Source organism: Oryx dammah, unplaced genomic scaffold (assembly GCF_014754425.2).
Source record: "Oryx dammah isolate SB20612 unplaced genomic scaffold, SCBI_Odam_1.1 HiC_scaffold_1, whole genome shotgun sequence".
NCBI classification, from domain to species: Eukaryota; Metazoa; Chordata; class Mammalia; order Artiodactyla; family Bovidae; genus Oryx; species Oryx dammah.
Window position 1 is genome coordinate 5545041 of NW_024070185.1, and position 26565 is coordinate 5571605.

General features: G+C 47.7%; 1 protein-coding gene across 2 annotated transcripts in view; it reads left to right on the forward strand.

The window, feature by feature from the left end:
• Positions 1–26565, forward strand: part of GALNT7 (polypeptide N-acetylgalactosaminyltransferase 7) — a 132983-nt gene that overhangs the window by 62760 nt on the left and 43658 nt on the right. For both annotated transcript variants that reach the window (XM_040230055.1, XM_040229983.1), the window contains exon 2: positions 5927–6387. In XM_040230055.1, coding sequence (XP_040085989.1) covers positions 5927–6387 — 461 coding nt within the window. The remainder of the gene's footprint in view (positions 1–5926; positions 6388–26565) is intronic.

Below are 26565 nucleotides of genomic sequence, written 5' to 3' on the forward strand. Positions count from 1 at the left end.
TTTCGTGGAACTTACAGTTTAGCGCCGAGTTGGAGGGCAAGGGCCAGATCCATTCCCATTTGCCTGTCTTTGTACATGAGGTTTTGCGGGAACACAGCCCTACCCATCCACCCTGTCTGTCTGCTCTGGGCACTCTAGTGACATCTTCTTTGTAGTGACCCTGTGGTCCAAGAGCCTGGAGTGCTTCCTGCTCCAGAGGGTGAGGTGAAGAGGTGAGTACAGGCAGGAGCCGGCAATGTCCCAGGAAGAGCATCCACTCTCTTGGGGAAGAGGACCAGTGTGGAGCCTGCAAGCAGGAGAAGGGACCTATTCATACCTGAACTTCAGGGAAGTCACTTTGGCTACGGGTTTCCCTGGTGGCTTAGTGGTGAAGAATCCGCCTTCCAACGCAGGAGATGCAGGAGATGGGGCTTTAATCCCTGGGTCAGGAGGATCACCTGGAGAAGGAAATGGTAACCCACTCCAGTGTTCTTGCCTGGAGAGTCCCATGGGCAGAGGAGTCTGCTGGGCTACAGTCCAGGGGGTCACAAAGGAGTTGGACACAACTGAGCGACTAAGCCACCACCACCACCACCCCTGCTTTGGCTGCAGAACAGTAATGACGAAGGACAGTGAGTGCAGCGTTGGAATGGGAGGCACTAGCAGCTAGGAATCAGGAGCATGGCCCTGCCTGGATGCACGCTTCACCCTGCCCTGTACTGATCCTGGCATTAGGTCACTTCTCTGTTGGCTGTTTCATCTATACAGTGTGTGTGCCTATGCTCAGTTGTGCCCGACTCTTTGTGACCCCATGGACTGTTGCCCACCAGGCTCTCTGTCCATTGAATTCTCCAGGCCAGAGTACTGGAGTGGGTTGCCATTTCCTCCTCCAGAGATCTTCCAGACCAAGGGATCAAACCTGGGTCTCCTGCATTGCAAGCAAGTTCTTTACTGTCTGAGCCACAGGGGAAGAGATGATTGGATGGCATCACAGACTCAATGGACATGAGTTTGAGGAAGCTCCGGGACTTAGTGAAGGACAGGGAAGCCTGGCAGGCTGCAGTGCATGGGGTCGCAAAGAGTTGGACACGACTGAGTGGCTGAACAGCAACAACAATAAATACATGTGAAGCACTTAAGGACAGAGTATTTGCATTCATCACTGTTCTTCCTATTCTAGTAATCCTGTTGAGAGGTGAGTGTGGACTGTCCTAGGCCTTTGCAATGTCCACAAATTGTTAGTTGATCTAAGAAAGATATGGAAGATTTTATGGGAGCCAGGTTTGAGGATAATAATCTAGAAAGTGCATCTGAGAACTGTTCCACCTGTTAGAAGTCAAGGCACAGGTATGTAAGTATTTTAGACAGAGGGCTGGACATCAAATGAGGTCTTACTGACAGTTTATGCAATCCAGATCTAAGTATCATGGTGGTGGGTCACATGAACCCTTACACGTTCAAGAAGGAGGGTTATCTTTAAGGAGCTGTCTTCTTGATGCTAGGAGAATGCTGCTCTTTGGGAATGAACAGGTATTTCTGCTGATGGGGGCGGTCTGGTTGATGCATCATGCAAATACGCGATGCACGGTGGAGGGCAGGGAGGAGGACAAAGGGCAGAGGAGAACTTTTGTGTTTAAATTTTTCTTGTCCTGCCATAAAATACGAATCTTATTCCACCACAGCGAGGATGTGGAGAAAATGGCTGGATTCCGGAGCCACGCGGGCGGTGGGACTGGCTCGAGTCAGTGATTGTTCAGATGTCGGAACAGGAGGCTGGGGATGAAGTGGAGGGCTTGCATTTGATCAGTTGAGTGGATGGGGGTTCCCAGCCCCAAGGTGGGGAAAACAGTGAATGAAGCAGATATGTGCTGTGGAGTCACAGCAAGTTCATTCCCGGGCATCTTAAGTTCAGGTGCCACGGTGATGAACCCAGAGATGAGAAGCGAGATGTGGGCTGAGGACACAGAGGGAGGAAGGATCGAATGAACCTGGTCACCTCGCTGGGGAGACGAAGAGATGCTAGAGCGAGGAGGAGAACAGGCAGGCTCCTAACAGGTCTAAATGGAATACCAGGAGTCAAAGGTTAGGGACTCCCCTGGCAGTCCAGCAGTTAGGACTCTGCTTTCATTGCCAAGGGCCCGGATTTGATCCCTAGTCAGGGAACTAAGGGGAGAAGGCAATGACAACCGACTCCAGTGTGCCTGGAGAATCCCAGGGACGGGGGAACCTGGTGGGCTGCCATCTACAGGGTTGCACAGAGTCGGACACGACTGAAGCGACTTAGCAGCAGCAGCAGCAGCAGCAGGGAACTAAGATCCACAAGTCACTTGGCATGACCCAAAAATAGAAAAGTCAAAGATTAGACAAAGAGAAGATCAAAACAACTTTTGAAGAAAGATGAGCATGAAGTTTGAATCCATTAAACATTCTCTTGTTGAGGTGGGTGAGCCTGAGAAATGTTTATATTCGTGAGTCTCACATCAGCACCTGCCCACCGAACCACAACAGATGTCTCCTGCCGTGGGTACCTAGATCTCACTCACTGTCGTGTTCCACATTCTTCCCATAAGCAGCTTTCCTCCAGTGGAATATTAGACACCGCAGAGGATGTCCTGGGATGGCTGAGGACCTGTTCAGTCTACTTTTCTGAACCTATTTCCCGCCCCTCACTCTTTTCCTCTCCAGTTACTAGTTCACTGGAGCCTTGATGTGAAAAGTTGAAGGGAGAGACTGAGTCTTCCTCCTTTTCGTGGGGTTCTTGGTTCAACATCAACATCTTGAGTCTGGTATCTTAGAGTTTTATAAGGACTTCTCTATTTTAATTTGATTATTGCAGTACTTCCCATGGGCTTACCATGGTGGAGCTAGTGGTAAAGAACCTGCCTGCCAGTGCAGGAGACATAAGAGATGAGGGTTTGATCCCTGGGGAGGGAAGATCCCCTGGAGAAGGACATGGCAACCCACTCCAGTATTCTTACCTGGGAAATCCCATGGACAGAAGAGCCTGGTGGGCTACAGTCCATGGGCTCTCAAAGAATCGGATGTGACTTAGCGACTCAACAGCAAGTGCCTGCTACTTGCCTAGGTGTGCAGTGGTCAGAAGCCTGATGCGGAAGGCTTATCCACGTGTACCTGAACAAAGGTATCACCCTTAGATGGTTGGACGAGGTGCCTCATGTTACACTTAGTTCTGTGCTATAGGATGAAAATTGTGGGAAAACTTTGAAATGGATCCAGAAGGTCCCTGGGTGCATTTTCCAACTCAGCTTTGCAGGTTATCTCATCCCTGCATGAACTCCAACCTGTTTCACAATCCTGTAAATGATAGAAAAATGATAGTAACTCACAAGAGTCTTGTCCACTGAAATGGAAACCGTGTCCTGTGGAATGCAGTTGGTTATTGCCCTCTGGGTATGGACCAGTTTGACCAGTTTTGCATTTATTTTTCAATTGTTTGCAGTATTCTTGATGTTTATATATTTGTCTGTTTTTCACCAGGTCATTCAAAGGATTCACCTTTGAACTGGTTGTAACATCTTATGATTCCTTCTCAAAATTAATGGGTCAGTAAAAATCTGTGTCCCTTGTTCAGCAAAAAGTTCTTGTCATCCGTGCCCAGGTGTGTTTATACCTGGAAGACTCACAAGGAAATGCCGGCTGTGCGTGGCTGTACCAAAGGGAAGGCAGGAAGACTTGCCTTTCACGATATACCATTAAGGATCCTATGAATGTTGTATCACATGCTTAGAGTATCACCTAAACAAAGAGATTGTTGTTCAGTTGCCAAGTCGTGTCTGACTCTGCGGCCCCCTGGACTGCAGCATGCCAGGCTTCCCTGTCCTTCACTATCTCCTGGAGTTTGCCGAATCTCATGTGCATCAAGTCGGTGATGCCATCCAGCCATCTCACCCTCTGTCATCCCCTTCTCCTCCTGCCTTCAATCTTTCCCAGCATCAGAGTCTTTTCCAATGAGTCAGCTCCTCACATCAGGTGTCCAAAATACTGGCGCTTCAGCTTCAGTATCAGTCCTTCCAATGAATATTCAGGGTTGATTTCCTTTAGGATTGACTCGTTTGATCTTGCAGTCCAGTGGACTCTCAACATACATTTGTTAAGTTCCTTTTTGAACTCTCTCAAGTCAGTCCTCAGCTAGCCCTTACTAAAACTTTGACATTGACTAAATTCACTGTTGAATTAGCTGACTTTCCAAAGAGACCCTTGTCTCTAAATAAAACACCACTGGACAGCAACCTGCGTATCAGCCTTACTTCTGCACTCTTGAAAGTCTTTAACTTGACTTTTCAAAATAGCTCTAACACTGTAGAAAAATGTCGGTCAGATGGTATGAACTCTTTTATAACTGTCTTCAGGACTCTGGGCATCCTGGCTTGACGGGGAGGGAGGGTGGCAGAGAGTTAGCCGGGTCTGCAGTCCTGGTTCTGACCGGCTTACCTGCCCCAGACCGGCCACACACAGCCTGTAGCCTCCTTGTCAGGTTACAGCCGGCAGCCCTTCCTTTAAGCCATTGGAGCTCAAGCCTGCTGCATACTGAAAACACCTGGAGCGTTCTTAAAACTCCAAACGTTCCCACCCGTTAAATCTTGATATCTGAGGGGTGGGACTCTGACATCAGTGTATTTAAAGCCACTGAGGTGCGGCTGATGCTGAGAAACATGGCTGTACAAAGAATGGCGCTGACTTAACAGAAACTTCACATGTGACCTCAGGGACAGAAGCATGCAGGGCTTCTGACAGAAAGATCCGTGCAGCTGATGAGGAGCGTCTGGACAGAAAGGAAGGTCAACATTCTGGAATATTCATGCACACAGAATCTGGTTTTCCTGGGGCCACCTTTGGAACGAGGCCAGCTAGGTTCCTGGGTGTGGTTTAAGAGCTCTGTTAGCCTTGGTTACGGTCGTCAGAGCTTGTTTTATAGTTCTGAACTCAGCTAAACTCTCCCAGAGCAGAAATACTGAGTGGGGGCCATCAAGATCATATCCCAGCCCCCGTCCTCTGCCATTTGGGCCACTAAGCCAGCCTTGGGCGGGCTGACACCCAACACCGCCGCCACCATGTGGCCATGTGACCGACAGAACGTCATATTTCTCGTCCACCAGACAACTGGGAAAACCACACTGTACAATAGGATCTGTTGAGTGCCTGCTTTGGGCAAAGGTCTTAGAACCTCATTGTTCCAACCTGTAACGACGTGCTTTGTAAGTATTGGTCGCTCAGTCATATCTGACTCTTTGTGACCCCATGGACTGTAACCCGCCAGGCTCCTCAGTCCATGGGATTCTCCAGGCCAGAATACTGGAGTGGGTTGCCATTCCCTTCTCTAGGGGGTCTTTCCGACCCAGGGATCAAACCCGGGTCTCCTGCATTACAGGCGGATTCTTTACCACTGAGCCACCAGGAAAGCCCAGCAATGTGCTTTATTAAGGGGTTTTTGATAGAGAGCTGAGTTTATGAGGGGAGAAGTAAAAAATGCATCCACCCCTTTATTTTGGAACGGTAAGGCAAAAAATTGGGCTTCCCAGGTGCCTGAGTGGTAAAGAATCCACCTGTCAATGCAGGAGACCCCAGTTTGACCCCTGGGTTGGGAAGATCCCTGGAGAAGGAAATGGCAGCCCACTCCAGTATTCATGCCTGGAGAATCCCATGGACAGAAGAGCCTGGTGGGCTACAGGCCATGGGGTTGTAAAGATTTGGACATGCCTGAGTGACTAAACAACAGAGGCAAAGACTTATTCTACTGCTGGCATGTCGTTCCTCGTCAGGAATGGTTTCCTCTAATGAGGGGTCCTGGTTCATGGCATGCTTTAGTTTCATGATTCATAACATTTTATCACTGCCCGGGCTATTTTTTCAAATGTGCATGTTGGTATCATGAACTGCTGTGGTTGCCTTCATGTACTCACTGTATGCCCCCCTCCCTTTTGTGTAGGAAGACAGAGCTGTTAATAACCCCATGCCTGACAGAGGGGGCAACGGACTAGCCCTCGGGGATGACAGATTCAAACCCGTGGTGCCCTGGCCTCACGTGGAAGGCGTAGAAGTGGACTTGGAGTCTATTCGGAGAAGGAACAAGGCCAGACATGAACAAGAGCGCCGCCCCGGAGGAGAGAACCAGAAAGACATCATGCAGAGGCAATATCTCACGTTTAAACCCCAGACTTTCACCTACCATGATCCTGTGCTCCGCCCGGGGGTCCTCGGTAACTTTGAGCCCAAAGAGCCTGAGCCTCCCGGAGTGGTCGGTGGGCCTGGAGAGAAAGCCAAGCCATTGGTTCTGGGACCAGAATTCAAACACGCAGTTCAAGCCAGCATTAAAGAGTTTGGATTTAACATGGTGGCTAGTGACATGATCTCCTTGGACCGCAGTGTCAACGACTTGCGACAAGAAGAGTAAGCACCCCTTCCTCCTCTTTCTAAACTGCGGGCACGGTTGTGTGGATAGATACTGAGTTAGATTGTCAGAATGCAATATATATATATATATATTATATATATGCCTTTACTGCAGGGGAATAAGAGGATCTTTGGTCCACAAAATGGGCAGAAAGGGGAGAGCTCCCCATTTTATACGGGTGCAGCGTATAAAATTCTGGGGTCTTCTACACCTGTGCTGCCAGAGTGTGGTCCCCAGACAGGCACTGGTCAGAACTTCCCCTTCTCACAGTCCACAGTGGGAAACGAGCTTGTCCCGGGGCGTGGACTCAACTACCAAGTGCATTGTTTAGTTTCATCTGACAGTGTTTTAATAGCAGAGCTTTCTCCGCGCATGGCTGTTCCCTCTGTACCAAGCTCCCTGTCTCACTGTAGGATGGTGGACAGGAAAACTACTGGGGAAACTCCTGAAACTAACTGGATGTTTGCCACCTTCCATTTTTTTTTTTTAATTGGAGAATAATTACTTTACACTGTTGTGTTAGTTTCTGCTGTATAATGTGAATCGGTCATATATATGTCCCCTTACTCTAGAGTCTCCCTTGCATCTCTCCCCCCGTCCCACCCCTCTAGGTCATCAGAAAACACCTACATGAGCTCCCTGTGCTGTACAGCGAGTTCCCACTAGTTATCTGTTTTACACTCAGCGCTGAAACTGGAAGTGGAAACTCCTGAGTACCTATAAAGGTGTCCTCAGACAGATGAAACCATGACCCACACGTTCAGGTCCTTTTCACATATTGTGATTTAAAACAAGGGGTTTCTAGCTCTTGGCTTTTGATTGTGGTGCTTACTGGATGAACTCAAAGCTGTTCTCTTTCAGTTTATTCAGCAACTGATTCTACTCAGAGGATCTAAGCATCTTCCATTATTGTGGATGCAACATAATTCATGCCACTAGGGAACTTCCCAGGTGTCTCCCCAGTGAGGCGGGGTTAACATAGTCCTCATGTTAGGAGGTGAACACAGCAGGCACAGGCACACACAGACCCCACAGCAGCATCCTTTATGACCATGGAGTCGAATGCTGGACCCATCAGGGGCTGCTCTGGAGGCTTCATATATTGATTTGGCAGCAGTTAAAGGGGTTGCATGAAAGATGCAGAGAAAAAAAGAAAGAGAAGAAGTAGAGAACCAAGGGGTGAGAGATATAACCTCCAGTACAGAGAAGAGTTGGAGCATCTTAGGGGAGCTGAAAAGGGAGGATGTGGGAGCAGTTTGTTCCTGATCAAGGCAGAAATTTGCCTGGTTTCAGAGTTGCCACATTTAGAAAAAAAAAAAAAAGATGTTCAGTGAAATTTAATTTCAGATAAATAATGAAAAATGTTTAGTATAAGTATGCCCCAAATAGTGTATGGGATATACTTATACATTGAAAATATTTGTTGTTTATCTGAAATCCAAATTTAACTGTGCATTCTGTATTTTATGGCAGCCCTCCTGGCAGGGGCTGAGCTTGTTGCTAGAATTGCTATGCATAGACCCTTTGGGAACCTAAACAGAGTCTGTGTCCCCACCTGGAGTGCCTGCTAGTCACCCGAGATAAGACTCTAACCTCAAGTCTGTCACTGGGGTTCTCAGACAACCTTGTGATGGTCTTCTCCTCACCTCCTCACCTTCTCCTCCTGACGGGGAAGGAAAGAGGGGTACTTACTGACTTTCTGCTGTAGGCCAGGACTTAAACTGAGAGGGTTCCCACATATGAATGTGAAGTCTGAGGCTCAGTGCTGTGACTTCTTTTCTGACAGCCCAGCAAGCAGAGCTATGGTCCTACTCCCGTGGCCCTTCTCTCTCCTCCACCCACACCTTCCTGGACCACATGCCTCAGGACAGGGTTGGCTAGATGATAAGGTCCTGAGAGCAAGGTATTTGTCTTCTTCTCCAGCTCCTTCCAGTAACTGACATCCAGGAGCTTGGCTACGCCCAGCAGTGAACATCTGGGAAGAGAATGAACGAGTAGATAAAGGAGTGAATGAAGGAGTCTGCTGAGGTCGGACCTTGGCTCCACTACCAGACACGAGATCTGAGACCAGCTCCTTACCCCACAGCCCCAGGAACCTGATCTGTAACATGGGTCTACCAGTACCTACCCCCGAGGTTGGCATTGCCATTAAAGGACATAATAGACTAAGAAACTTATCACAGGCCTAGTGGTTAGAAACTTAAGTAGTAGTGGCTTTTTAAAAAAATTGCTACAGTACTTTCTTTAGGTCACAGTTTGTCTAAACTATGTAACTTTGGGGTCCTCTGTTGGTTTTTGGAAAATGTGGGTGCCCCACACAGCCATGTCCACATGACCTGTTTCTCCTTGCACTTCCATTGATGGCAGAGCCCTCATCCCCTTTGAAAATCCCTGACACACCAGGTACCTCTGAAGCCCCCGTCTCTCTGGGTCTTGCTCTTCTACAATCATCTTTCTTCCTGTCTTTCTCTCTTTTCTCCCTGCATGCTCCCTTCCTTTCTAATTTTCCTCTTGCCTCTAATCTCCCTTCCTCCCTCTTGCCATCCCTTTTCACAGGCTGATCATCTCTTTGTTCTTTTATCTGGCATAACTGGAGCAGTGCTCGGAAATGAGATTATTGCATGTTCCAGCAAAGATTGTGGCCCCAGTCAGATAAAAGGACCAAGACTATCTTAACAAACCACTCCTGAGCTCCTTTGTCAAATTCTATGCTAGTGAGAAAACTTATATTCAAAATCTTCAAACATCATAACTCCCAGAAAAAAAATTTTTTTAAACTGAATCCAGATGACTTTAAAAAATTTGATTCTTTCTCACCCTTTTCAAAAAAATGGGGTAGGCTTCTTTCCTGTTTGAACACTTTAAAATTCAGTGTAGACTCATAAATAATTTCTGAGTTGAGTTATTCATTAATTAGAATGTGCTCAGTCTTAAAGAATTTTCTGCAAAATAAAAAGGTCAAGAGCAAAGAAAGTGCTGCTAAGTTCTGCATTGTATCTAACATGCATGTTAGCACCTTCCTTCTGCTACACAGGCGGGCTTCCTGGGTGGCTCAGTGGTGAAGAATCCGCCCACCAATGCAGGAGACACAGGTTCAGTCTGTGAATCAGGAAGATCCCTGGGAGGAGGAAGGAGGAAGTTTGCTCAAATTCATGTCCATTGAGTCAATGATGCTATCTAACCATCTCATCCTCTTCCGCCCTCTTTGCCTTCTGCTTTCAGTCTTTCCCAGCAACAGGGTCTTTCCCAGTGATCCAGTTTTCTTGCCTGGGAAATCCCACAGACAGGGGAGCCTGGCGAACTACCCTCCATGGGGTCGCAAAGAGTCAGACTCAACTTAGCAACTGAGTCATGCACACATGTGCTCAACAGACAGCGCTGAAAGCAGCATCTCATGCGTTCATGTCACACATGCACACCCTCTTGAATACTCAGCCCTGTGGAGAACGTTCCTCACGAGGACTGAAATTCTGCAGCTGTGGGGTCTAATCAGCCTGCTCTCTGGCCTCTGCCACACATACCAATGAGCCACCTGCCACGCTTAGAGACCCAGCGCTGGACCTTCTGTCCAGCTGTGGCATCTGCCAGGGCTCACCTGCTCCTTCCTGTGGCCTCTCCATCGTCCTTTCAGATGAAAATCTGGACAGGACCGCCCGCTGCTGCTGGGATGACTCACCCTCACGTCTCTCGCAGTTTTGAATCCCATCCCCGAGCTGACTCACTTGCTGGCTGTTGATCACTCGTTAGGAGAGTGAGTAACAGTGTTTTGAGTGAACCGGAGGCCTGCTTCTTTTTTTATAGACTTGAGCCAAGAATGACTTCACCTGCTTTCACACTTGTTTTCTATTAAAAAACATGCACATGGCTCTCTACATGGTTCAGCAGAGATGGAGCATCTCCAGTGAGCCAGGCACTGTGCCAGCCCATCGGGAATGCAGTCAGAAGTGTGGTCCCTGCCTTCAGGGCACTCGCCGTCCACCCGTGGGGGAAGGGAAAGGGCACTGTGATGTGAAAGCCTGAAGAGGGGAGGGGGCCACGGCAAGTTACCGGGGTGGGGGCCAGGAAAGGGTTCCCGGGGGTCCACTAGAGACAGGCCCGAGGCTGAAGGGCTTTCCCGGGAGAAGGTTACAGGTCCAGAGGACAGGACGGTAGGCAGGGACTGGGAGGGAGGCAGGTGCCGCGGCTCCCGTGGGTCCCGCAGCAGGTGAGGAGATAACAGCTGGAAGCTTAGGGAGGGTCGTGTTTGCAGGCCCCCTCCACAGTCTGACCACCTCCCAGAGGTTTAAGGAGAACTTGAGGAGTGTCAGGCTACTGGGGTATCCGGATTCTGTGGAGGGTGGGGGCCTGGCATCGCCATAGGAAATTGAGTGGAGTCCACAGAAGCAGACAGAGGAGACTCAGGGAGCAAATGAGAGTTAGAATGGGTGGGGGTGGGGGTGGGAGGAGGAGTCAGGGAAGTCCAGAGACACAAAGAAGGACACCACTGCCCAAGGAGGGGCAAAGGGCAGAAGAACTGCTCTGCTGGGAGCTGCTGTGCCTGGACTTCGGCCTCAGGCAAAGCCCCACCCACCTCTCAGAGCCCCGCTGGCGCAGCCCATGTGTAGCAAGTGCCATTTGTGGTCTGTTAGATTTTCTTCTAATAAAGCGTAGAGTTTTATTTCCTTTACTGTGAACTCACTGCTGATGCAAATACATGGAAATTATTCTTGCCCTTTTTCTGCCCAAGAAGGGGGATAATCGGGGGATATAGAATCCAAGCTATTTTGTTTCAAACAAATGAATTAAATATTTTGACTAGTTGAGCAAATTCATCTGCTTCTCCTGTTTAACCTTTACTCTTACCTACACTCCTGTCGAATTTATGTTTTGTAGAAAGCTATCTCAGTCACATTGACAGAGCAAAATAATAAAGTGCCTCGAAAACTCTAAGAGCTATGCAAATGTTAATATGATTAATTCTTAATAACTTTGTTAAGCTTGTCTGTGGGAAACTGAGGCTTTAAAAAAAAAAAAAGATATTATACATTGACATTCCTGCCTTATGCACTTGGTAATTCTATTCTTACCCGATACAAAAACACTGACGTTTATACTCTAATTTTATTTAAGGTAGCTGTGCTCGTGAGCTGTCTTCATTCTCCATGTTAAAGGCTCTTTCTGATGCTCTTGTTTAGAATATAGAGCTATAATTTATCAAATAGTTGCTATTAATATTTTCAAATTCTGCTACAGAGTTCCTTTCTAATTTCAGGTTCTATACATCATAACCCATGGGTTTCAGTTAACACTGACTAGAAGTAAGGAGCTGCTCATAAGAGATTAAAACGAATATTAGAATAATCTATATATGATGTATATGGGGCTTTCCAGGTGGCATTAGTGGTACAGAACCCACCTGAAAATGCACAGGTTTGATCCCTGGGTCAGAAAGATCTCCTGAAGATCCCCTGGTAACCCACTCCAGTATTCTTGCCTGGAGAATCCCATGTACAGAGGAGCCTGGCAGGCTACGGTCCACAGGGTTGCAAAGAGTTGGACACAACTGAAGCAACTTAGCAAAGCATAGCACGTAAATGATGTATGCACATGTAAGTGTGAATCACATAAGTGCACCATGAACTTCAGTGCTTTATCCTAGTTTCTATTAACACGTGTGTGCTGGTTTCACACAACCCCATCCAAAAACACAGGTCACAGTCACTGACGCTCGCTCCTTTCCCTTCTTGGACTGCCCAAAGCACATCTCATTTCTCAGAGTACGGTATGGCAGCTGTAGAGCTAACCCTGCATGCAGGAAGCACATTTTAAATTGGTTTCGGATGACCCACAATGGACGTGCTGCTGCTTTTGCATACAGAAAGTATTGCTTTCTAACTGGCCTGAAAGTTTCTGCTCTTGGAAGCCACTTTCTGTGAGGTCAGAGATTTTCCACATTAACTTTAAAAATAAATCATGTTCTGATGCCTAGTTTCTTCTTTCTTTTCTAAACACACACACATATACATCTGAACATAGACACACATCTGAACACACACACATGTAAACACACACACACACACACACTGCACTCTGGAATTTTCTGAGTGACAGAGGCACAGCCGATTGTTGTTTGAGGCGCTACTGACCACAGGAGACAAAACTGGAATTATTGTAGAGGTTGGGGTAACGCAGGTCAGCCCAGCTTGCACAGCAGTTTTGAGGGATGCCTCCAGAAACTGGACACAAGGTCATCTGTTGCTCCAGGCTCCCCATGAGCAGAGCAGCAGCACCTTTGAACTCCTGCTCCTCCTCAATGGCCTGTGGGGGTGGTTCCTACCCCTTGTGGGAACATCCCTGCATGCGGAGGCCTGGTTTGGTAAATGAGGTCCCTCCCACTAATATAACTTCATTTCCCCTCAAAGCTCCACCACCAAGTTATAGAAGGACAGAGTTTGCCTGGTAAAAAATTACAAACCCAGATTGCTTGTTTGGTTTTTCCACAACCGTCCACCTCCAAACAGGGATTTAGAGTAAGTTCCCTGGAGGTTAGGTAGAGAAATGTTCATGGAGGTGCCATGAGGTACCCCATAGCAGCCCAGCCTGGTGACAGACCATGCCTGAGAGACCTTCTCCCCAGGGCGAGTTTCCTGCCCATCTGGAGAACTGGCATGAAGATTTAGTTCGCGGTGGGGCGGGGAGTGGTACCCTGTCCCACTGGAGCAGCTGAGTTTTGGAGCTAATGGTGTTTTCAGAGTTTGGTCATTATCCTGACCAAACCCTGAACTTGCCTGGACTGAAGAAAGAGCCCAGAGTCAGCACCTGAGACATCAGTCGTACCATGGATGGGGGAGCTTACACACCTGGAGCCAGTTCCTGGGGTGTCAGACATCCCACCTCGGGTGGCAGATGGTAGGAAGAACAAGGTGGCAGGCTTCACTGGGGCGGGCAGAGGAAGACTGAGGTTGGCAGTCATAGGAGGGATTGAAATGAGGTGGGCTCATCAGTTACCTGAGGACTTCCCTGGTGGCTCAGATGGTAAAGCGTCTGTCTAAAACGCAGGAGACCCGAGTTAGATCTCTGGGTCGGGAAGATCCCCTGGAGAAGGAAATGGCAACCCACTCCAGTACTATTGCCTGGAAAATCCCATGGACAGAGGAGCCTGGTAGGCTACGGTCCATGGGGTCGCAAAGAGTGGGATACGACTGAGTGACTTCACTTTCATCAGTTACCAGGGAAACCAGCAGAGGAGCACGCCCCTTACGGCCCCTTTGATAAACTGTCTCAGTGGCGATGTTCTGATACAAAGATTAGAGCAACCTCTAGCTGGGCCCGGGTGGGTACACAGGCATTTATTGATCAGGTCCCGTGATGAGCAGGGGAGGTCAGCCAGGTGAGTGGGTGTAAGTGAGGCGGGATGGGTGGGGCAGAGCTGTCCTGGGGACCTGGCTGTGCACTCCGGGAGTTCTGACGGCTCCTGCCCCGGACGGCAGGTCCCTGGGAGTCAGTGCACTATGTTGTCTCAAGTGGGGGCCATGGGGGGAGCAACAGGAAGGACTTATAGGATTCCCTAGAGGCACTTCTTAGTCACCTTTGCTCACTTTCAGACAGATATGTAAGAAATGCACTTAGTATAGAAAGATAGAATTACTCTTTCGTCATCCTTGCAACACGTAAGGTGAACAGTGCTAAAATGTAGAAAGGCCAAAGTAATTCCATGGGTTAAAACGATATAAAAATAGTGTAACTTCAGTAATATCGTCTAGTTCATTGCTGGGGAATGGCCACGGTTTTAGTTTCCTCACCCCAGAATTTAGAGGGAGTGTCCGCAGTCCCAATGTAGCTAATGTGGAGAAGATTGCCATTCTTAGTTACCTCAGTAACTCCTTTCAGGGGCTTCCCAGGGGGCTTTAGTGGTAAAGAACACGCCTGCCAATGCAGGATCCTGGGTTGGATCCCTGGGTGGGGAAAACCCCCTGGAGGAGGAAATGGTATTCTTAGCTGGGAAATCCCATGGACAGAGGAGCCTGGCAGGCTGCAGTCCACGGGCTCACAAACAGTCGGACAGGACTGAAGCGACTTAGCACACACGCAACTCCTTTTAGAAGGAGCACTGCCATTTCGATCAAAAGGAAGACATCCACACCTTCTCCAGAATGGCAAGGCCTGACAGGCACATAACTGGCAAAAAGGGCTCTGGAGAAAGATGTGAGCATCTGAGCTCCGTGTTCCTAAGACTGTCCCCACAGAGGAAGGGGCTGGGGGCGGGTCTTCAAAGACGCTTGCCTCGTCTTCCCTGAGGTGGGAGCTCCCCCTAGAGGCAGAAGGACTCAGTGCAGCCCTGCCGGGGCTTCTCTCAGTGACGGGAGTAGGAGGGGGCTTCAGGAAGGCAGAGAACTTCCTGAAAGTAACATGGGGGTTCTTATTGAAATCCAAGAACAGTTTGTGCTGAGCAAGAGATGGAGCTTCCTAGATTAGGGTTTGGCTGGTCCTGTCCCTCCTTTTTTGAAGAAAGTAGGGAAAACCACTGGATCATTCAGGTATGACCTAAATCAAATCCCTTATGACTATACAGTAGAAGTGACAAATAGATTTAAGGGATTAGATCTGACAGACAGAGTGCCTGATGAACTATGAACAGAGGTTCATGACATTGTACAGGTGACAGGGATCAAGACCATCCCTAAGAAAAAGAAATGCAAAAAAGCAAAATGGCTGTCTGAGGAGGCCTTAACAAATAGCTGTGAAAAGAAGACAAGCGAAAAGCAAAGGAGAAAAGGAAAGATATACCCATTTGAATGCAGAGTTCCAAAGAATAGCAAGGAGAGATAAGAAAGCCTTCCTCAGCGATCAGTGCAAAGAAATAGAGGAAAACAATAGAATGAAAAGTACTAGAGATCTCTTCAAGAAAATTAGAGATACCAAGGGAACATTTCGTGCAAAGATGAGCACAATAAAGGAAAGAAATGGTATGGACTTATCAGAAGCAGAAGATATTAAGAAGAGGTGTCAAGAATACACAGAAGAATTGACCCAGATAATCATGATGATGTGATCACTCATCTAGAGCCAGACATCCTGAAATGTGAAGTCAAATGGATCTTAGGAAGCATCACTATGAACAAAGCTAGTGGAGGTGATGGAATTCCAGTAGAGCTATTTCAAATCCTGAAAGAGGATGCTGTGAAAGTGCTGCACTCAATATGCCAGCAAATTTGGAAAACTCAGCAGTGGCCACAGAACTGGAAAAGATCAGTTTTCATTCCAATCCCAAAGAAAAGCAATGCCAAAGAATGCTCAAACTACCACACAATTGCACTCGTCTCACACGCTAGTAAAGCAATGCTAAAAATTCTCCAAGCCAGGCTTCAGCAATACATGAACTGTGAACTTCCAGATGTTCAAGCTGGTTTTCGAAAAGGCAGAGGAACCAGAGATCAAATCGCCAACATCTATTGGATCATCAAAAAAGCAAGAGAATTCCAGAAAAACATCTATTTCTGCTTTATTGACGATGCCAAAGCCTTTGACTGTGTGGATCACAATAAACTGGAAAATTCTGAAAGGGATGGGAATACCAGACCACCTGACCTGCCTCTTGAGAAATCTTTATGCATGTCAGGAAGCAACAGTTAGAACTGGACATGGAACAACAGAATGGTTCCAAATTGGGAAAGGAGTACGTCAAGACTGTATATTGTCACCCTGCTTATTTAACTTCTATGCAGAGTACATCATGAGAAATGCTGGGCTGGAAGAAGCACAAGCTGGAATCAAGATTGCCGGGAGAAATATCAATAACCTCAGATATGCAGATGACACCACCCTTATGGCAGAAAGTGAAGAAGAACTAAAGAGCCTCTTGATAAAAGTGAAAGAGGAGAGTGAAAAAGTTGGCTCAAAGCTTAACATTCAGAAAACTAAGATCATGGCATCCGGTCCCATCACTTCATGGGAAATAGATGGGGAAACAGTGGAAACAGTGACAGAATTTATTTTGAGGGGCTCCAAAATCACTGCAGATGGTGATTGCAGCCATGAAATTAAAAGACACTTGCTTCTTGGAAAATAAGCTATGACCAACCTAGACAGCATATTCGAAAGCAGAGACATTACTTTGTCAACAAAGGTCCGTCTAGTCAAGGCTATGGTTTTTCCAGTAGTCATGTATGGATGTGAGAGTTGGACTATAAAGAAAGCTGAGCACTGAAGAATTGATGCTTTTGAACTGTGGTGTTGGAGAAGACTCTTGAGAGTCCCTTGAAGTGCAAGGAGATCCAGCCAGTCCTGAATATTCATTGGAGGGAGTGATGCTGAAGCTGAAACTCCAATACTTTGGCCACCTGATGCGAAGAGCTGACTCATTTGAAAAGACCCTGATGCTGGGAAAGGTTGAAGGCAGAAGGAGAAGGGGACAACAGAGGATGAAATGGTTGGATGGCATCACCAACTCAATGGACATGAGTTTGAGTAAGCTCCGGAAGTTGGTGATGGACAGGGAGGCCTGGCGTGCTGCAGTTCATGGGGTCACAAAGAGTCGGACACGACTGAGTGACTTAACTGAACTGAGCTGAACTGAACTGTCCCTGCGGTGGAGCCTGGGTGTCGCCCGGTGGGGGCTGGGGGAAGGCCGTGGGAGGCGGAGGCTGAGGAGAAGGTGTGCTGGGGTTCTGTGCCATCACCAAGGACATGAAGTTTCCAGCCCCGAGGCGTTCATTTATACTTATTCCTATGGTTTGGGGGAAATATTTCTCAGTTGCTTTATTTGTTTGTTGGCCATGCCACAAAGTTTGTGGGATCTTAGTTCCCCGACTAGGGATTGAACCCAGACTCTGAGCAGTGAAAGCAGAGTCCCAACCACTGGACCACCAGGGAAGTCCCTCTCAGTCATCTTAAAATGAGGTCTAAACTTGTGTTCCACTCCCACATGATGAACTGTCGTGGCCATGCTGATCCGTTCTCCTTCGCCGTTGCCGCAGCTGATGAAGACAGGGCGCTCAGTTAACTCCTTGTCCCCTTACGGGGCACCTGCGGGGCGTCTGGCAGCGTACTGCGTTTTTTCACACACTGTCCCCCTTAGAGCTATGCTGAAACAGCGCGGGGTTTTTTTCCCCCCTCTGTGTTTACAGAGGACAGAACTGAGGCTCAGAAGCAGATAAGTTGAAGGTTGCATAACTAGAAGTTTGGGGTGGTGGGACCCCGCTTCTGGCTTCCACACCCCATTGCCTTGTTAGTGATGATAAACTAATGCCCAGGGGGTGTATTGTACATGTGCATGCGTGCTGTTTGCTTCAGTCGAGTCCAGCTGTTTGCAGCTGTCTGGACTGAAGCCCACCAGGCTCCTCTGTCCATGCGGATTCTCCAGGCAAGAGTACTGGAGTGTGTTGCCATGCCCTCCTCGAGGGGATCTTCCCGACCCAGGGATGGAACCAGTGTCTCTTATGGCTCCTGAATTGGCAGGCAGGTTCTTTACCACCAGTACCACCCGGAAAGCCCCTCATTGCAGTATATACTGCACATTAAGTTTTAGTTTTTTTTTTAAGGTGGAAGGAGCTTCTTTTTAAAATGATTTTTAAATTAAATTTATTCATCTATTGGCTGTACTGGGTCTCCATTGCCGTGTGGGCTTTCTCTCGTTGTGAGGGGCGAGCTGCAGAGCATGAGCTGTAAGTGTGCACGCTCGGTAGTTGTGGTGCATGGGTTAGTTGCTCCGAGGCATGTGGGATCTTCCCAGATCAGGGATTGAACCCGTGTCTCTTGCATTGGCAGGGGGGTCCTTTACAACTGAGCCAGCAGGGAAGCCTGCACTTTTTTTTAAAAGAGGAAAACAGAAAGTTAGAAAAAGGTTTTTCTCTCATTGCCACAGAAATCTTTCCTGCTCCTCGGCCATGTTTTCTCCATCTCAGCACTATTGGCGGTCTTGGCAGGTGGGCTGTCCTGTGCCTTGTAGGTGGTTAGCAGCATCTCTGGGATCTCTCCACCCCACGCCCATGGCACACACAGCTCCTCCCTGTCCCCAGCCGTGACAACCTGAATGTCCCCAGACTTCACCACGTGTGCCCTGTAGGGCAGAATCTCCCCTGGTTGATAATCGCTACTCTGCAGGGCCAATCGCCACAATGTTGAGTGGAGGGGAACGGACCAGGGTAGGGGGTGGGTAACACGATGGAAAAAACAGATGAGACTTACAGCCTTGCGGGGAGACAGCAGGCAGAGATCTGTGAAGTAGCCGAATAAATAAATGTAAAATGAAGTTCGTTATTAGCCGTGAGGGTTTTGTGATGGACTTCCAAACACCCGTGGCCAAACACGCAGACATATTGGTGGTATTTCAGTAATTGTTTGTGGGCACACAAAAGCTTTTTAAGAGGAAGAATAGCAACTTGAGGACATGCATTGATTATTTTTACTCTCCCCCTTCCATTAAAAAAAAAAAGAGTCACAAGACATTTATTATTTCTGTTCTAATGATTGCAAAACTTTGAGCAGATACACAGAGGAATCAGAGGAATGCAGTCAAAGCTGAAGTAACTTTAAGATGTGAGTGGTTATGATACAAGATAATATGTCCTTGACAAGACAAAACCAACCCGGCAGGGTGTTTGAACTTGTTTTTCCCGTCAGTTTCCACTATGAAGTGTGGTGTATGGGTGACATAACCTCTGGTTGTTGCTTCTGTGTCTCTGCCCTCATCGCACAGGGTTTCTGAGGACACAGTCCCTACAGTCCACTCTCTCTCTCTCTCTTTTTTTTTTTTTTTTGGCCATACTTTGAAACGTGGGAACTTAGTCCTCTGACCAGGGATCAAATCCACACCCTCTGCATTAGAAGCTTGGAGTCTTAACCATGGGATTCCCAGGGAAGTCCCCCACAGCCCACTCTGAGTCTTAGTTTCCGCATCCATGAAGAAAGGGAGTCGCCAGTGTTTTTAGCTCACTTCTGGCACAGAACCTGCAGAATCCTCTCGCCCTGTGGCTCCCTGGGGAGGATCTCCATGCACTGGTCCTCCCATCTCCTCGAAACCCCCAGGCTCTCCTGTCCAGTTTGGAAACCACTCGATTAGGCATCCACTGAGGTCTGTTCCATTTTCTGGGTAGTTTTCTCTATGTTTCTGCATCTTCCCCCGGTCTTCCTAATGTGTCTATAGATGCAAAGCTGAGCAAAACTGGTGTGCAGCATTTGCCACTCTGGCTTAGCAGGATGTGGGCACCATCACTTATCCTCACCCCCACCCAGGGCGGGGGTACCCTGGCCCTGCAAGATGTGACCACTCTTCTTGGAAAGTCACAACAGACATGGGATCAGGGCAGAGACACTTGCTGCTCTGCTTCCAGCCCTGCAGCCACAGGCACTAGGGGTGAGGGTGGGACAAAACTGGTCCCCAACCCTGTGCCTGCCCGCAGAAGGCATCTGGTCCTCCCGGGCCTCTCACCACCCTCATAAAAGACCAGGGAGGCCTGCTCTTCGGAGAGTCATTCAAGTGTGTTATCTGTGATGCATGTTTATGAGGCATCTTTATAGTAATAAAGTGTTCTACTTAGGAGCAAAGCAAACATAATAGTGTATTATCAATTACAAAGTGACTTTCTCTTTAACCAGAGGCACTTAAAATCCTGTCCCTTTGTAGCAGGGGCCTCTGCTTAGATCTGAGTCGGACGAGGACACTTCAGGGAGAGCAGGGGGCAGGTGGGTGTGGTCCCCGAGCAGAGGGTCTGTGTTAAGGGATAGGGCAGGTCCGCCATCAATGTGAGGTCCTGTCACCTGGACCGGCCTCCAACCCGTGCCCAGGAGATGCTCTGAAGGAGCGATCCCCCAAATTGCCCATGGATCTCCGCACCTCAGGGTGTGTTGAAGCTGGCAGCCCCCATCTGGTGGGTTCTGCAGTGGCCCTGCCCTGGAGAGGGTGTGGCAGCGGGTGGAGCCTCAGGTGCCTGGGAGCCCCGAGCCCATGCGTGCAGCGAGGCATGGACCTCTCACAGCTGAGATGCGTCAGAGAGCTTGCACCTCTTCTTGGCAGATATGGGTGATAGACATACACACTCTATTTCCTGGTGAGGATTAAACCTGATGTTGTTGTTGTTTAGTCACTCAGTCGTGTCCAGCTCTCACAATCCTATGGACTATAGCGTACCCACCCCCCGACCCCTACCGGCTCCCTCTGTCCATGGGCTTCTCTAGCAAGAATCCTGGAGTAGGTTGCCACACCCTCCTCCAAGGGATAAAAAAAAACATAAAAGTCATACAACACAGTGGGTATCATGAGGCCCACTGGTCAGAAATCACGCTCAGCTGGCATAGCAGAGACCCCGCCAAAGCTCTTTCTCTGCAAGTCTCTCATCGTGCAGGGGTGTGTTCAGCCCCATCCTTAGGGCATATCACCCTCTCCATTGTCCTCTCTCCAGTCATCCTGTTCCAGAAGAGGAGGAGGCGTCCTTAATGTCAGCTGAAGATGAAGAATTAGTTTACTAGAAAGTGTGGGGTGACTGAATCTATAATTTGCATCATTAAGAGAAGTGAAGAAAGAATTAAGATACATTAAGGCTGTGGGGTGGAATATGTGAATAAATACTTCATAATAATAAACACCTTTGTAATTTCTAAAAACACACATAAACACACATCTGTTTTCCAGTTTAACCCTGTATTTCTTCTAACTCTAAGCATCATTGGAGCTTATCCTGTCATCTAAGCCCGAGAACACACAGTCCTTTAAAAGGGTAGGCTTGCCAGTGAAACAGGCTCATTTCTCTGTTGGTTTTTAGTAGCTCAATCATGTCTGACTCTTTGTGACCCCATCAACTGTAGCCCATCAGGCTCCTCTGTCCATGAGATTTTGCAGGCAAGAATATTGGAGTGGGTTGCCACTTCCTTCTCCAGGGGATCTTCCCTACCCAGGGATCTAACCTATGTCTCTTACATTGCAGGCATATTCTCTACCGCTGAGCTACCAGGGAGGCCCTGTTTCTCTGTTACTATCCCTGCTAAGCGCTAAAGGTCTCTCTTCTTCAGTCTCTCTTTCTGTTCTTTTGGCAGCTTCCTGCAGTATTCAGGGCACATTTTTATACAAGGCATCTCTGAACATTTTACAGTTTTCCCAGCTCACCCTGACTTTTTATGGCTCCACTGATTAAAGTTCTATTCTCTGGTCTAATAATTGTTTTCAGAGCATAAATCTAATTTTAATGGAGGGAATGTAATTCAGTCTCTACCTCTTACACCTTGCAGGTTATTTTGGCAGCCAGAAGCTTTTTCCCACAGACTAGAAATCTGCCCACCACTCTTCCCCTCTGTAGTGGGCAGGCCAGAGTGGCAGACTTCCCGGCTGGCCACTGTCACTGTCCTCATTGCTGACACATAGCTTCTGTACATCTGCACTTTGATGTGCAGTCAGTTCTTTTTTTTTATTATTTAAGAGCTTTTGTGATATGGACCATTTTCAAAGTCTTTATTGAATTTGTTACAAAATTGATTCTGTTTTCTGATTGGTTTGTTCTTTTTTTTTTTTTTTTTTTTGCGCTGTGTGGCATGTAGGATCTTAGGTCCCCAACCAGGAATCAAACGTGCACCTTTTGCACTGGAAGACACAATCTTAACCACTTCCACCAGGGAAGTTCTTGCAGTCATGGTGGTGATGCTCGTAGAGTCCTTATGAGCACTGGGCGAGGAATACAGAACCATTGCTCATGGAGGAAACACATGGATTAGTTCTTACACACCTCTGGCCATTTCCATCCCCAGTCCATACATCAGCTCGTTTTATGTGTGTTTCTATCTAAACACACATCACTTAATGTGTATTGTCGCATCACAGCACTGAGTTCACGGCCAGCAGCCCAGGGGACTCATGCCTGCAAGAAGCCTGTGTAACACACACGCTAAGTCTCAGCATACCTCACACTTGCAGGAACCCCACACAGCAACCCCACATAGCACTGCATCCCAAGCTCAGGGGGCCATTTTAAACAGCAAACTCAGCTCCCAAAAGCACAAAAATGAGAAATAAGTGGACGAAACAGACCCTAAAAAGGAGTATCAGAGGAAGAGCGTCATCTTGTGTCCACCTGATCCCATTTCCCCTCTCTGCACATGCTCTCCAATAACCACGAAAATGTCCCAAGGAACTCCCCTGGTGGTCCAATGGTTAGGACTTTGCCTTCCAGTGCACGGGGTGTGGGTTAGATCCCTGGTTGGGCAGCTAAGATCCCACATGCCTCGCAGCCAAAAACTAAAACATAAGACCAAAGCAATATTGTAACAAATTCAGTAAAGACTTTGAAAATGGTCCACATAACAAAAAGTCTTTTTAAAAAATGTGCCATGTATTAGTTTTGAGTTACAAATACATTTTAAGGAGTAAGCAAATTAACAAACAGAATCCATGAAAAATAAGGAGCGACTGTGTTCTTGCATATTTGTTTGAAGTACAGGTTAATCACAGAAGTATTTAGTCTATAGTTAGTGGACAAAGTGCCTCGTGTCCTGTTACAGTAAATGCAAATCTCCATGACGCTGGAAATGGTAATCTGAGAAACTAAATGTGTTTACTGGTTAATTCATACGCGAGAGAAAACCTGATCATGGCTTTTTGAAACGTCAAGACCAAAAAGCATAGACTGTTAAGTGTTTCCATTCAGAGGACAGAAGTAAATCGGTCCCGCTGTGGTTCAGGGTACCGGGTCATTCATCTCTCTTTTCTATCTCGTCCCCGCCCACCTGCTGGCACCTCCTTCCGGGTCTTAGTGCTACAGGGCTCAGGAAGGAGGCTGGAGTGGGACCAAGATGAGCTCACAAAGGCTACTGCAGTCAGCGCCGGGGCTGTGAACCAGGAGGTATCCTGCACTGTTTAGAATATGTATTAGACTTAGTGCTGAAATAGTCCCTGTCAATGAGTAGACCTAACCAGAGTTTCTAAGAGACCGGTGACCAGGTGAAGGTGGTGGTATCTTAGTCTCAAGCTCCAACGCTTCACTTACCTATGTGTTAGGTACTGCATTGAATCTGTTTAATTCCCTAGTAACTAGCCTCAACTTTTATCAGGAACGCTTAATATGCTCAGGTTTTATCTCCCTTCTTCTTCAAGAGAAGTGATTGGAATTAGTCTTCATCTCAGAGGAGCACAGTCCAATCTAACGGACCACGGCCATGAAGCCACTTGTCATGATGCAGGAGAAGGGATGCATTACGCATCCCTTTATGCATTATTAAAGTTCGCAGACGTGGTGCTGGGAGGTGTCACACGCAAGTGGGATCCAGTATCGTACCCCCCAGCTGATTGTGGGCAAGTTATTTACAAAAGTCCTGTGAAGAGGAGAGCAAGGTAATACCCATGTATGCATATTTCTAGGGCTTCCCAGGCGCTAGTGGTAAAGAACCCACCTGCCAGTGCAAAAGGCCAAGAAACGCTGGTTTGATCCCTGGGTTGGGAAGATCCCCTGGAGGAGGGCATGGCAGCCCACTCCAGTATTCTTGCCTGGGAAATCCTGTGGACAGAGGAGCCTGATGGGCTACAGTCTATGGGGTCACAAAGAGTCAGACACGACTGAGCACGCACACATTCATATTTCTAGAATCTGAAAATATAAAATGCTAATGAAACGCATTTAGGAGTACAGCCACTAGTTTTGACAGTTCTGCAGAGGTACAGAGGGTGCTGTTACTGGTGGTATGCAGGGATATGAATGATATCACACATAAATTTTTAAAAATTAAGGGGAGAATACTTTGGCGGTAAATACAGACAAACGTCTTTTCTTTAAACTGTGGCAGTAGCATGCTTGTCTCTGCTCCCTAGAAGAGAAACTGAACAGATTGGCATCAGCTTTAGAAAACAAGACTTTGTATAGCCAAAGGATTCAATTAAATTGCTCCTCAGAGGTCTTGCTTAGGGGAAGAAATGCTTTTTTTTTTTTTTTGGATAACAAGTGTTATGTGAATAAAAATTGTAGGGGGAAAATGGTTTTTGGTTTTCTATTATCTTAGGGAATGAGGAAGCTGCAGAGATGGCTTCGTCTCTCATGCCTTAGGCCTTAATATGAAAGTTCACCATGGGGGTGTTTGCTCTGAAGCTCACCTGGGGCAGCAGATGTGGGGCCAGCACCATGGGCAAATAGCCAGGCAGGTCAGAGGGGCTTGGGGTGTGGGAACCAGGGTCAACATATGTGTTACATTAGTGACATCTACTTAAACAGTACTGCTGCTGCTGCTGCTAAGTCGCTTCAGTCGTGCCCAACTCTTTGTGACCCCATAGACTGCAGCCTACCAGGCTCCCCTGTCCCTGGGATTCTCCAGGCAAGAACACTGGAGTGGGTTGCCATTTCCTTCTCCAATGCATGAAAGTGAAAAGTGAAAGTGAAGTTGCTCAGTCGTGTCCGACTCTTAGCGACCCCATGGACTGCAGCCTACCAGGCTCCTCCACCCATGGGATTTTCCAGGCAAGAGGACTGGAGTGGAGTACCATTGCCTTCTCCCCTTACAGTATTGAGAGGAATTAAAAAAAAATTCTCCTTTTATTTGTTTATTTTGCCTGTACTGTGTGGCCTGTGGGATCTTAGTTCCCCAACCAGGGATTGAACCCACGCTCCCTGCTGTGGAAGCTTGGAGTCAACCTACTGGGCCACCAGGGAAGTCCCTTGAAAGGAATTTAAAAGCAAACCTTTTTACTCCCTGAGAAGCATAATTGAACATCTCTCAATTTGCTTCAGAACGTCTAGAACTGTTTTAAAACTGCTTCACAATATCTAGGATTGATTTCTAAGGCCTTGGGTGGATTTTGAAGAAGTATGATTTTTGTCTACCGCATGAAATACTTTATTTCTAAACTGGTGGTAATTAGACACACTTTTTCAGTAATGCTGGCAACACGGTGCTGGAACGTGGAAGAGCTGAGTTTCTCGCTGGGATTTGTAAACCTCCCCAGATTGGCAGCTGACCCTCCCAGACGGCCTCTCCTCCTTACCCTCCCCCCACCCCCTGCCGCCCAAGCTCTCAGGCTCTCACATCTATCTCTATGGCAAACTTTTCCCGTCAGGGCAGAGTGTCTGCTCCAGGGACAGCTGCCCTCCCCTTCCTGTCCTGTTCTGTGTTGTCCCCACTCTGCCCCTGCGACAGGATGGAGACCCCAGGGAGGGCTGGCTCTGTAATCAGATGCAATTTGATGGCATAACCAGTCAGTATCCGGAGGGAAAGCATGGCAGAAGTGAAACACAGTGGCACCCACAGTTGACGTGAGAATCTGTCCAGTATCCTGCTGTTGAATCAAAGTGCACATGGGTGTAAATAGTCATGATTTTATACAATGTGCATTCAGGTCAAGCCGCTCACAGAGTACATGCTGTGGGGAATGGGGCAGTCTAGGACTGGGAAGCCCTCGTGGGAAGGTTTTAGTTAGAAAAGAGCTACCAGAGGGTACTTCCCTGGTGGACCAGGGGTTAAGACTCCAGGCTTCCACTGCAAGAGGCACAAGTTCCATCCCTGGTCGGAGAACTAAGATCCCATATGCCACACGATATGGCCAGAAAGTTTTTTTTTTTTAAAGAAAAAGAAACAGAGGCCCAGGCAGACCTCTTGCCCAAGGGGTTGATGCTTACGAAGCTGCCACGTGGTGTTCTGTTTGGCTGTGGTTGTCTCAAGTAGCAATGTTACTTCTCAATATTTTGAAAGAGGAAGTATCTTTAACAGAAAATTTAAAACAAGAAAATAAAGATCACCTCGCAGCCAGGCAGGAGCTTTTACACAGATGCTCCTTGTAGCTGCCAACTCAGTGCCGCACAGATTATTTCAGCGGGATGAATCCCAGTGGACCAGCTGGATGGAAGGATCAGTAACCCTTCCTCGTGCCTAGGAGTATTTCCTTGACTCTACCCACCGCTCATCACACCCTTGGTCCCTGCTACTCCATCAGCTGCCACCACACACAGATGAGATTCCTGTTGCCCTTTCCCTTTTTTCTTTCTTTTTCTGGTAATTGTCTCCTTGCGTGTGGTCTACCTGGAGACCTGCTAGAAACCTAGGACTCCAAGGAGAAAAGGCAGCAAGCTGATGACTCACCTCAGAGGTGTTCGGTCCTTGGGTTCCTTTGGCAGAGTTGAATGAATTACAGTGTTTCCCAAAATTGTGGCTTGAGATTTCCTGGCATCTACCTTCTTCAGGGTAAGAATGAACTTACCCTGTCAGTAACATTTTGTTTTTGTTCAGTCAGT